This window comes from Theobroma cacao, chromosome 2, assembly GCF_000208745.1.
Source record: "Theobroma cacao cultivar B97-61/B2 chromosome 2, Criollo_cocoa_genome_V2, whole genome shotgun sequence".
NCBI classification, from domain to species: domain Eukaryota; kingdom Viridiplantae; phylum Streptophyta; class Magnoliopsida; order Malvales; family Malvaceae; genus Theobroma; species Theobroma cacao.
The window spans coordinates 38,414,858-38,428,593 of record NC_030851.1 but is presented as its reverse complement, the minus strand read 5'-3'; the positions used below and the strand labels follow the sequence as shown (position 1 = coordinate 38,428,593).

Here is a 13,736-nt window from a genome sequence, read left to right as displayed (position 1 = left end):
ATTTAGCATTTGTTAGCACTCTTTCACGCATGCACTGAACTAAAAGCATCTGGATTTTTTGTGGTCCGAATCACTTCCAAGTACTTTCCTATTTACGACTTGGTTGACTGTAATAACTTGGTTTCTTTTGCCACAGCATATCATACATTGAAGCCACTGTAAAATGGCTTGAGATTGAAAAGGCCCAATAGGGCAAGTCCGGTTTGAAATGCAACGTGAGAGGCATAGTAGTTTGTGGCTTGAATCCTTCAAATTCTTCTTAATTTCAATGACTTTATAGCTTAACTCTCAACTATCAATTTGGTGCTTTGTTCTTCTCTAAAAGTCTCCCAACAGATTGATTTTATAGGGCTTTGAACTTAAATCACGTTGGGTGAAGAAAGAAATCAATTTTAATCAAAATTTTCTCATCAGACTACGTGAGCCGCGACCTCGACTAATTAATTAATAAAAATCATAATTGTTCTAAGATTATTGCAGTGTGTCATATTAAACAAGATTTTTGATCACTTTCTAGGCCGAACTGGGTGAAGTGAAAATGAAAGTTGTAGCTTTTTCTCTTAGCTTTCTAATGGTCTAAGAATAAACTCATTTGGAGTTCTGTAGAGAGAGTTATGATCGAAATACCAAAATATATGCAATAGAAATTTGCACCTCAAAATTGCTCTCTTTCTTGCATTAAAATTTTTCCTTCATTAAATACTTACAAAAGCATAAATAAATTAGTAACAACATATTTTAATCACATTAACACCAAATTAAGTATAAAATTAACTAAAATTAGATTGACTCATATAAAATAACTATCCTAAAATAATTTAAATAAAACTTACTAATTTTTGTGCATTATTTACAAGAATTAAGCTAAATTATTATCAAAATTAAATCTAAATAGCTCTATATTAAAGAGTTATCACACCTCTAAATTTAATATTTTGCTAGTCATCAACAAAATATAAAAAAGAAACTAACTTACGAAAATCAAATTCAGTTAATGAAAATTAAAATAAATATAGTTACTACTACTACTACTACTACTACTAGAGATAAAGTGCACAAACTCAATAATTCTCCATAATTTCCTTAAAAGTATGTCTATCAATCATTAACCTAAGGAAAAATATAGGACCCATTCAAATTCATGTTTTAATTCCAATGCAAGCATATTCTCAAATGGATTTTCATGTGTGTGAAATTTTTTATCAAGAATATCATGACATCTGGATGAGTTTATGCCAACACAAACTTCAAGTTAGTATTAGAATTCCATAGGTTTACTTTTTATCTCTCTCTCCATTAATGTAGATTAACACCAAGCTAGGGATTAAGAGGACTTTATAAAGCTTGTAATGTAAGGCTAGGGTCAAGGTAGGATACAAGATAATAATTTGGCTCAAATCACTCTAAGCACATAATTATTCAAAGAACTATATATGTAGCTCTATTTTCCTTCTCCTATTATATCTTTTCGTCCACATTTCAACTTTTCTTGCATTCATCATATTTTTTTTCTCTCTTTTTTTTTAGATTACAATTTCTCAATTTCACACCTTCAAACTTATTTTCTTTGTATTGTAGGTAGTGAGGTGATTTTTAATATTTTAAACTTTTTTTTTTTCACATTAACATTACCTTTTCACCTTTTACAATATTTAGTTCAATCTATATTTCCTAAAATAACATACATGCTTAGGAATGTGGGTTGCAAAATTAAAAAATTAATTTTAAGGCTATGCTCAATTATTATATAGTTAAACAAAGAAAAGAGAATTTAGGCTCAAAAAAGGTGTATTAGGGATAAAGATCTAACAAGGTAGGCCTTTTAGGTTCAAACGGTCCAAAGATGGCCTAAATCATCTCCCTAACTAAGTATTGTTTAAGATTTAACATCGAGAGAAAATCAAGTAAATTCTAGAATTCATAACATAATATACAGTTCACATCAAAATAAACCTTCTCTAGATATTCATAATAATTCAAAATAAAAGATATAGTACTCAAAATTGTGAAAATCACATCCTAACAATGATGCTTATCAAAAAATTTAGCATGAATCCAAACAAAAACCTTATTCACCAAAAGAAAAACCTTATTCACCAAAAGCTAAGAATTCAAGACAACTAGTTATCATCATTAGATTGAGAAATTATCGAAAAAGATTGGCACAACTTTACTCTAGATTCCTAAAATTTGTTGTATTGAACTAAGCTTACCTTTACCTTCATTAACTAAATCCACTTTATAGCAACTATCTATATAGGGATACTGAGTTGTATTGAACAAATTAAATACCACTTCCTCCTCTCCAACTCTGAAAGTTATTTTGCCATTCTTCACATCAATAATTGCTTCAGTTGTAACAAAGAATAGTCTTCCCAAAATAAGAGGAATTTCAACATCATCTTCAATCTCTAGCACAACAAAATCCACCGAAATATATAAATGCCCAACTTTTAGCAAAACATCCTCTATAATCCTAACTGGGTGCTTGATTGTTTTGTCTGCTAATTGCATGGTAACTGTAATTGGTTGTATTTCTTTAAATCCAAGTTTTCTGGTAATAGACAAAGACATTATTAAAACACTAGCACCCAAATCACCTAAAGCCTTTGAAATTTTAAAACTACCAATAGTGCAAGGAATAAAAAACCTCCCTAGATCTTTAAGCTTTGGTGGAAGCTTATTCTGGATTATAGCACTATACTCCTCAGTAAGTGTAATTGTCTCAAAATCTTTCAATTTCCTCTTTTTGGTTAGGATGTTTTTCAAGAATTTAAGATAACTTGCATTTGTTCTAAAGCTTCAACAAAGGAATATTAATATGCAGCTTTTTAAATACCTCAAGAAATCTGTGGAATTGTTTGTTAAGTATTTGCTGTTGAAAATGTTGAGGAAAAGGTGGTGGAGGTATGGGAGTAGATTTTAATTGTGATTTTTTTTAAATTTTCAACAAATTTTTCAACCATAATTTCTTTTTCAGGATCTTTTTCAATTTCTTTCTCATTAGATTGAATTGAAATCTTAGAATTTAAAGCTTTATTATTTACCTCTTTACTTTCATCTTTTCCATTGCGGAAAGTGGTTGCCATACAATGTTCCTTACTTTCTCTTCTTGGGTTGGGTTCAGTATCACTTGATAAAGTACCATGAGGTATAGTATGTAAAGCACTAGCAAGTTGGCCCATTTATGTCTCAAGATTTCTAATTGAAGCTGTTTGATTTTGAATGGAAGCATCAGTCCTTGTCATAAATGCATCGGTCTTTGTTATGAATGCATCAGTCTTTGTCATGAATTGCATGAACATATCCTCCATTGAAGGCTTTTTCTCTGGCATGGGGGCACTAGATGGAAATCCAGGAGGAAAGTTTAACTTAGCTACTGAAGAAGACCCGTGGTTGTTATTCCATGAAAAATTAAGATGATTCCTTCAACTAGGATTATAAGTGTTGCAATAGAGATTGTTCTCTTGCCTATTTTCAACAAATTGACAAGACTCAGAATAGATGGAACAATTGTCATTGGAATGTCTTTCCCCACAAAATTCGCACGTCATAAAGGAGTTCTAAACAACATTGACGCTTAGTTTATCTATTTTTTTTGCAAGAGAAGCCAATTGTGTAGAAACAGTGTTTATCACATCTAATTCATGAATTCCAACAAGTTTGCTAGTACCCAATCTTTCAGATGGCCATTAATAATTATTGAAAGCTATCTCTTCAAGCAAACCATAAGCCTCATAAATGGATTTACTCATAAGTGCACCTCCAACGATAACATTAATGGTAGTTTTAAAAAATCTCAGCAAACTAATATAAAAAGTATGAACTTACAGCCACTTAGGTAACCCATGGCGAGGACACCTTCTTATCAAATCCTTATATTTCTCCCAAGCCTCATATAGTGATTCAGAATCAAATTGCATAAAAGAAGTGATATCATTCTACATCTTTGCTGACTTAGCAGGTGGGAAGAATTTTGCTAAGAATTTCTTAGCCAAATCATCCTAAGTATTAATAGAACCAGCAGGAAGCAAATTTAGACAACTCTTTGCTTTATCTCTCAAAAAAGGAAAAGCCTCAATCATATGGCATCATCAGTAACACCATTAGCCTTAAATGTATCGCAGATTTTCAAAAAAATTACAATATGAGTATTCAGATCATTATTAGGCAAACCCCCAAACTAAACAGCAGTTTGAATTATCTGAATGATTGATGGCTTAATTTCAAAGTTGTTGGCTTGAATAGGAGGTATTCGGATACTAGAGTGGAGATTTAGTACTCGTGAGATTGCATAATACCTCAAAGACTTGGTATTTTCTTCTTGTTGATCAACCATTGTTTTGCTTGGAGTAGAAACTTTTTTATTTTTCCTCTGAAGTCTTCGAAAAGTCTTTTTGATTTCTGGATCAAATTGAAAAATTAAAGAAAAGAAAAGTTTGGATTAAAATAAAGAAGGCTTGGTATAAATATTAACAGGAAAGAACTAAAAGTCAATTCTTCGGCAACGACGTCAAAAACTTGTTGTTCAATTTTCTACCTACACAAGTATATGTATTGCAAAGATAATATACTAATGAGTAGAGTGTCGATCCCATAAAGAATTGAATTAATTCTCACTATTAACTATTAAAATTAACACACCATAATTTTATCTAAACAATTAAAATTAAACTTAAAACTAATAAACTAATAACTAAAACTAAACTAAAATATATCAGCAAAATTATTTTATTAACTTTTAGTGATTACCAGACCTAAAATTATGATATCCCTCAATACTTCATCTAAAATTAGGTAAAGTTGAGTGAAGAAAGAAGTCCATTCTAATTAGAATTTCCTCATCAGACTACGTGAGCCATGACCTCGACCAATTAATTAGCAGAAATCGTAATTGCTCTAGGATTGCTGTAGTGTGTCAACTTTGACAAGATTTTTGACTACCTTATACGAAGAACTGGACAAAGTGATAAACATAAAAGTTGTAACTTTTTCTCTTATCTCTCCAATAGTCTAAGAAACATCTCATTTGGAGTTTTGTAGAGAGAGTTATGATCGAAATACCGAAACATATGTAATAGAAATCTGCACCTCAAAATTACTCCTTCCATTAAAATTCTTCCTTCATTAAACATCTATAAAAGCACAAATAAATTATCAATAACTTATCTTAATCACATTAACACCAAATTAAGTATAAAATTAACTAAAATTATATTGACTCATCTAAAATAACTAACTTAAAATAATTTAAATAAAACTTACTAATTTCTATGAATTACTACAAGAACTAAGCTAAATTACTATCAAAATTAAGTCCAAATAACTCTATATTAGAGAGTTATCAGTAGTCTATTTTAATCATTTTTTCGATCAACAAGACCATTTTTCTGAGGATTGCCTTATGATACATGTGCAAAGGCATCCCAGGAAATCTCACCCATGCAGCCACTGTTGTAAGCTCTTGAGTTTTGCTAGTCTATGAAGATGTCCATGGATGGACAATTAAATAATGCCCCATTACGAGCCAAGGGCCATCCAACAACATCTTGAGATAATCATCCCATTTTTCAAATCTTACTAAATATTTGTTGTCAACAAGATCAACAATGGAATGTCTACCAACTGGCTTCCATATAACAAGGATCTTTTCATTGAGGGTTTTGTATGCCAAAGGACGACCAAGCATTCTCACAATGATTGACTATTCCCACTTATTCGATAATACCTTTTGAATACCTTTAAAAACCCTAACAGATGGGATAACTTCAATCGAGCTCACCTGGATATCATCAAAGTCCAAGACATCTAAACCATTCAATAGCTCCACTTCATCATCATCCAAAAGATCGTTCTCCTATTGGTCGTTAATCTCAGACTTCGATCTTTCACCGTCTAAACTTAGTAGAATATTCCTAAAGGAAGGATTATTGTGCACTATCTTCTCATGCTCGATGGGTGAAGCCTGATCCGGCTGCCTGAACCTACCTTTTTTCCTAGATCTATCATCAAGGATGGTCGGGTTAGGGTTTTTTTGTAACAAGGACGTTGATGTAAGAGCTGTCATTTTCAAAATATTATATTATATTAATTATTTTTTAAATTTATATCCTTTTAATTTACCAGCTTGTTCCTTTCGTATTTGATTGAAAAATTACTAACTTTAACAGGTAGAATTAAATATGAAATCTTTAGCTTTATTTGAATAAAAATTTAGAGATAATATAGATTTTAAATGTTCAATATTATTTTAGTACATAATCAATATAACATTCATAACTTCCCATTGGACCATTACATCCTTCCTTAATGTGGTGGCTCTTGCTAGGAATGGAATAGCTTTATGGCTCTCCTTAAGAGTTACAATCTCTTTGATATGGGATTTATGACTCTCCACTAGGATCATGACACTAAATCTAAACAGTTAATACAATTATTTAGCTTAGTTTCTACTTATCTAATCCAAATTAGTGCCATTACATTATATTATATAAGCAATATTTTTGGTTTAAACATAATTACAAATACATTTAAAAATAGTACTATATTAATATTTTTTCTATGATAAAAAATAAAAAAGAGCCATATGAGCATCTAAAATTATAGTATAATAATCAATTTTCATAAAAATAAGATTGACATCTACGATCAAGATCATCAAACACAAAAGCTAAAGAAATCAATGAATACTCATTTTATCTTGAATTGGCTATCTACTTGGAAAATGGAATATTTCTCTTTCCCTTTTAAATCAAAAGTCTATTTTAATTTGATACTTTTTTATTAAGATTAAAAAATTTTATTTTAGTTTATTTTATATATTTTATAACTTTTACAATGTTTATAGCAACGTTTACTAACTAACAAGGAGAGGGTTCGTAGGCACTTGTCAGATGAAGATATTTGTCCACAATGTCGTGATGGGGGGAGGCAGTCTTACATATATTGCGTGAAAGTCCTGCAACAATATCAATTTGGAATTGTCTTTTACTTTAAGGTGAGATTGCTCAACTTAATATTCCTTCTTGCTTCGATTGGATTGGTTTTAATCTAAGCAACAAGAAGCTGCAAGTTAATAATCTTCCACGTATGAGTTGCCTGCTGGTTTTTTGGAAATGGAGGAATGCTTTTGTTTTTGAAGGTAAAGTATTGGCTTTAGGGGGTCATATAAATTTGATATTCAGCTTTGCTCGAGCTATACAAAATGCCTCTAAAATACATTGGGGGACAGACAGCTTCATCCATGACCAGGTGTGAGGAATTATTCTTATAGGTTGGTCTCCTCCATCGGATGATTGGATTGTATTGAATTCTGATGGTACACACAAAAGATCTATTGGACAAGTAACCACTGGTGGTGTACTACATGACTCAATTGGCCAATTGTGTGGTGGCTTTACTACTAGATTAGGTGTTTGCACTACATATCGAGCAGAACTCTAGGGTGTTTATAGAGGTTTGAATCTTGCATGGGATTTCGGCTTTCACAAGATTATTTTACAAGTGGATAGTCAACTTGTAGCTGGGGCTATTACTTCTAATGCTCCTCATCCTTGTCATAACTCATATTTAATAAACACAATTCATAGCTTGATAAGGAGACAATGGGAGACTTTTACACAACATATTTACCGAGAGCGTAGTTGATTACTCGACTTTATAGCTAATTTAGGCTTTAGTTCAGATGATGTATTTTTTGTTTTTCTTCTCTACCTGTGAGTAATAGGGAACTTATCATGTATAATAATTTAGGGATATGTTTTCCTCGTTTAATTAGAATATAAAATTATTTCGCCTCTAAAAAATTCATCAAACACAACATATGCTAAAGAAATCAATGAATACTCATTTTATCTCAATTGAATATCTACTTTGAAAACGAAATATTTCACTTTTCATTTTAAATTAAATATCTAATTTAATTTGATATTTTGTATAGAGATTAAAAACATTGATTTTAGTGTATTTAATATATTTTATACATTTTTATATCAATTAAAAAATAAAAATACTAGAAATTAATATGAAACATTGACAATGTAAACATAGTCGGTGTTGAAAAAATTTAAGATGCTTTTAAAAAAAAAATAACATAATTTTGGAACGGACTAAAAGAAGTGAACATTCAATTTGGAATAGAAAAAAAATAAAAATTTTACATATTACGTATTTTGTGTTTTAATTTTCAGTATGTTTATCTATCTAAAGGAATTTTTTTGTTTTGTAAATTAATAATATTTTCATTAAAAGTAAAATTGGAAAAGGACATCCATGGTAGAAAAATAATTATTATTTCAATTTACTTTTTTTAAATATTTTAAAATATAGTATAAAATAATAAAATAAATATTCAATTTGAACTTAAACAACAATATTATTAATAGCATGTGACAAATTTTTTATTTATCAAAGCTCTTTACATACTAAGACCTCAATTAGAGACAAGTCCCAAAAATACATCTTGGTTGTCCAATGCACATAACAGTAATTTTCTTATTGATATTAGTTTCATATTAAGAATATATTTCAAATCTGAATATAAGATATTCAAACTTTATATTATCGGAACAAAAGCTCGTGAATATTTATATAAATCTAACCCGTTGACATCCTAATCCCCTTTTGTTGTTGGATCAGAATCAATTAATTTTGAATTAATTCTCAATTGGTCACTTTTGAAAGAGAGAACAACAGGTTTCCACGTCGGTTAAGAAGAAATAATTTCCTAACGAATGATTAGCCATCACTCGAGTCATTTTCACATTTATAATATCTTTAACAGTGATTACCGAACATGTCGACCGACCACCCAGTTCCAAAGGACAATTATTTCGTCGTTAGTTTCCATTAAAAAAACATAACTGGAAGCTGTTTATTATTTTCCAAATCAACGTGTCAGATGCTGACACCACTCATCGAATTACGTGTCAGACCTCAAATGGTATGGTGATGGAATTGAACCCTACCAATTTATAATTCCTAACTACAGGTTATGTCTCATTTAAAGTGAATTTAATTTAATTTTATGTTGATTTATTTATTAATTTTTTTACATATGTATTATGCTATATTTTTTGAAAAAATTAAATTGTAATTACAACCAATTTAGTGCTTTTTTTACATTATTATATATATATATAATTTTTTAAAATTTACACGCGATCTTATAATTATAATAATAATGATAATTCTTCATGGGCTTTGGATAATAATATTTAATATTTAACTTTCTTAATCATGTTGTTGCTTACAAAGATACAAAGATTCTAACTTATCATAATCATGTGACATTTAATTCGAATCCATGTACAAATCATTAATATTGAATGAGTGGTTGTCACATATTCACCCCATATATACTTTCTTTTTCTAATTGCATAATCAGTTTTTACGTGATTTTAAGAAACATACCGTAGGTAAAATTTGAGATTTTTATTAAGCGATTTCAAGTTTGAAAGTGTGTAATTTTGAACTATATGATAAATGATAGTCTTATTTTATTATATAACTCTCGTTCCTTTTATTTTAAAATTTTTTAAATTGAAATATTAAATTTTAATTGTCGCATGCAATGCGTTACCCAAACAAAATTAAATATCTTTTGTTTTGTTATGATGTAATTTAAGATCCAAGTTGATATGAAAAAAAGGAAAAATCAATGGTTTACATTTAATTAGGTGAGTATCTTAGAATTTCATCAAAAAATTCGAATTTCTTATAATGCATGTCACAATTACTAAAATAAATAGCAGTACAACATTATTAAAATAAATTGTAGATATAATGTTTTAACGAATAGAGGGTACTATCTTGATATGTGGGGAATTTGTTTTTCCCGTTTGGTTAGATAAATTAATATTTTTTTAAAAAAGAAAAACTTTGAATTATTTAAGAAAATTTAAATAAATTTTTATTTTTTTATTATGTTCAATTAAGTTTTTATATTTTTATTTTTGATCAAATAAACTCTTATAATTAATAATTGACTAATTGTCATTAATCAAAATATTTATTATCATTTTATATCCATATGATATCGACATGGTACTGATGTGGAGAGTGAAAAATACGCTAAATTCATGTAATCATGTTAAATCATCATTTATTATAATATGTTAACATATACGTGAATTTCATGTTATACTAATGTTACATGACATAGAATAATAAGTGACACTTTGATTAAGTCAACTTCACTTGATTAAAAATAAAAATATAAAAACTTATTTAACTTAAAATAAAAGTATAAGCATATAATAAAATTTAAGAATTTATTTAAATTTTTTAAAAATTATGCCTAATTACTTAGGGTTTACTTACGTAAACCAATGGATTTGATTCAATTATTGAAGGGAGGGGCACGTCAAATTTAAATTTTCTGGGCAAATAATTGATTCAATGCAGACAAGTAACCATAAAAATTGGGAGGATTGCAGTTGCACCCCACGTTTGAAGGACAAGTGTTCTCTTTTTGTTCATATAAAAAACGTGTTCTGTCTGTTTAGTCAAGGCATGGGCTCAAGTTCAATACCTTCACCCAACAGGCCAAATCTAATCTAATCAATTTAGAGCTAACAAAGCATTTGCTTCTACTAATGGAAAGGATAATCACGGTTTTAATATTATTTTTAATGATTTGTGAGCTCAAATTTATACTATTTGTATGGTATAAGAAGAGATTATGATGTAATTAACCTTTGGATTAAAAGGGTCATTATCATATATGTTTTTGTTGGTTAATGATTAAGATAATTAATGGTTAAAGATAAGAGGGAGAAAGATTACAATAGAATTGGATGAGGAAAGAAATTGTGAAGTTCCCAAAATAACCCTAATGTGAATGCAACTGGAAGCAGAACCCAGCCGGCAATTTGGACTAATATGCAAAATTATTGTCCATAATACCGGTCAACTGTCCCGTTAAAGTAGTCACATTCGTAGCTAACAAGTCCCTTCGTAAGTTGTAACAGAAAGAGCATGTTCCAAAAATATCCTAAAGGTTTTGAAATATGAGAGCAAGTGTTTGCCAGGCTTTTCTTCCATGGCCAAATAGACAACACAGCAATCTGTTTGAGGCCATCAAGTGAGAGATCATGACCCAGATGTGCCCCAAAATGGTTAAACTCAAACTCAGACTCAGAGTCCACCGTCGCCTTTTGACTCTGCGACGCTGCATTCGTTGCTTCTGGGACAGAATTCTCATGTGTTCCCTGGGGAAGCCTATTAGGTATCGAGTGTTACCACGATCAGCCAACGCCAGCGCCACCACTACCACCACCGCCGTGCCTTCGCCGTCTTCTGCCTCCGTTGACTGCAGTTTTTCAGAGTCGAGGGACGTGACGCTGCCCGCGTGTCACCATAACCACCATGATAGTAAGGATTCGGATTTAGTTCCCTTGAAGATCAGTCTCTTGGGTGATTCTCAAATTGGAAAGACTAGTTTTCTGGTCAGTGTCATTAGCGTAACTTCTTGATCTTGTTCAAGTATTATTGGTTTTGTTCTATTGAAATATCAATGCATCTTGTCATGGACTTAAAGGTGAAATACATTGGGGATGAGAAAGATGAACTGGAAGCCATTCAAGAGAATGGATTGAATTTGATGGATAAAACTTTTTTTGTTAGAGGAGCAAGAATATCTTACAGTATCTGGGATGTTGATGGTATGCCATTTTTCTTTCTCTCTGCTTTTAAAGAATTCTTCAGGTTTTCACTTTTGTTGCTTATAGAACACCCAACAACTTGTTCATTTAATTAAAAATGCAGGAGGTCAGAAATCCAAGGATCACATTCCCCTGGCTTGCAAAGACTCCGTAGCAATTCTGTTCATGTTTGACCTAACAAGCCGGTGTACTTTAAACAGGTATGATCATACATTATCCAGTCCAATATCTCCATTTCAATTAACAATGAAAAAGAATTGTTGTATTGCCTTGATCTCTGTAATCTGGGTAGGATTCTAAATTGAAGGAGTATTTATTCTCTGGTTGCAGTGTCATAAGCTGGTATCAACAAGCCAGGAAATGGAATCAGGTATTCACTTTTTTACTTTTATCATACCATTGTTGAAATCCAGAGTAGCTTTCATTCCTTCGTTCCAGGTTTCTGCTTCTATTTTAAGAATTATATAAGTATTTATGTGACTAGATGTCTATAAAATGTCTCCTAATTATGCAAAGCTTTGATTATGCAGACAGCAATACCGATTTTGATCGGAACCAAATTTGATGATTTCATTCAACTTCCCATAGATTTGCAGTGGACAATCGCTAGTCAGGTAAATTGCTAGTCCAAGACAATTTTTCTTGTCCATAGGTTAGTTGCCATCCCTAAAGCCCTGTATCACTCCAAACTGGTCTAAAAACAATTCGCACTCCTGGTATCTTGTATTATTGCTTCATGATCAGATCTATGAATTTGGAGATGTAAATATAAAGGGAAGACTTGGAGACAACCAATTCAATGTTTGAGAGTTAAAACATGGCGGACCAATGAAGTAAATCAGGGGACAAACAGGGAAACATAACTGGAGAAATAGACTTTGGCTAATTGATTACAGGGAGGCCTACGAGCCACCCACATTATGCAGATTGTGATCTCTCACCCGTCACCAATATTCAGATCTTCATTTTTAACCACTCAACAATCCCAACAGATGAAAGATTCTTTCCCTTCCTCTTGTAGTTGGAAGCTGTTTAGAACCGTCGATTGTTGTCTGCTTACATTGCACAACCAAAATTGAATAGTTGAACTTCAATATTGTGTTTTTCATTGCAGTATAAATTTGCTTCTTATTTATGGCAGGCAAGAGCATATGCAAAGGCCCTGAGCGCGACGCTGTTCTTTTCAAGTGCTACATACAACATCAATGTAAACAAGATCTTCAAATTCATCACAGCAAAACTCTTTGACCTGCCTTGGACAGTTGAGCGCAATCTCACCATCGGAGAGCCCATCATTGATTTCTAAACTTACTGTTGTAAAATAGACAGACTGCCTTAATTCCAAGAGATTGATCCTCAGGCAACCGGTCACCAGAGTTAATGTTTCTCATTCGGCCTGGTGATGATTCGAGTTGTTTCACTGAGCAGTGGGGAAGAGCCCGCAATGACAACACTTAAGTTGTTCAACAATGATAGGAAAAGTGAAAAAACAAAAATGAAATGCTGCATGATAGCTTTGCATATTTCTTTTCAGCTCAGCCACTTTTCACTCATTGAGCAAAGACCTTGCCTCCATGGAAGTACCCACATTAACCATGCTTACCATAGTCATTTCTAAATAAAAATGACATGCAAAAACTAGAAGGGTAGCTTAGAAGGGAAAGGATTAAACATGGTAAAGAACTTGGAATCATAGTCAAATGTACTAGAAAAAACTCTTAACACCTACCATGGTCCTGTGACTACTTTTGCTATCTAACTCTACACTGACACTTGGGATTTTTCTCACGATTAGAGTCAATATTTGACAGGCAAGTCCAGCTTTGCTGCAATATAGTTGCCCACGGAATTTGGTGAGCCAGAAGTCGCAAGTCAAAAGGTGCATCAATCATCTCTTTGATGGGATGAAACTGACTTCATATTACTGGTTCGGAGATGATGGAATTAGGCAGGCCTATTACTGTCATTTGAACAATTCAAAGCAGTAGATCATTAGCTAAGTAAAAGGAGAACATGAATAGAGTAAAATAAAGGGCAAACAACAGAAAAGAAAACTATAAAAGATGAAGTATA

The 13,736-nt window shown here is 31.4% G+C and overlaps 1 protein-coding gene across 1 annotated transcript; it reads left to right on the top strand.

Annotated features, from left to right (window-relative positions):
* On the top strand, nt 10,950–13,216 carry LOC18610086 (septum-promoting GTP-binding protein 1). The gene is made up of 6 exons (XM_007045557.2): nt 10,950–11,447; nt 11,540–11,663; nt 11,767–11,863; nt 11,994–12,033; nt 12,194–12,277; nt 12,805–13,216. Exons 1-6 carry the CDS (start codon nt 11,094–11,096, stop codon nt 12,967–12,969), a joined length of 864 nt encoding a protein of 287 aa, XP_007045619.2. The 5' UTR covers nt 10,950–11,093; the 3' UTR covers nt 12,970–13,216.

Bases quoted from the DNA above. Each gene is read 5' to 3' on its own strand.
- LOC18610086 (XM_007045557.2), top strand. From the start codon at position 11,094: ATGACCCAGATGTGCCCCAAAATGGTTAAACTCAAACTCAGACTCAGA. The intron at 11,664-11,766 runs GTATGCCATTTT...TTAAAAATGCAG, and splicing joins CAGTATCTGGGATGTTGATG to GAGGTCAGAAATCCAAGGAT. The intron at 12,278-12,804 runs GTAAATTGCTAG...TATTTATGGCAG, and splicing joins AGTGGACAATCGCTAGTCAG to GCAAGAGCATATGCAAAGGC.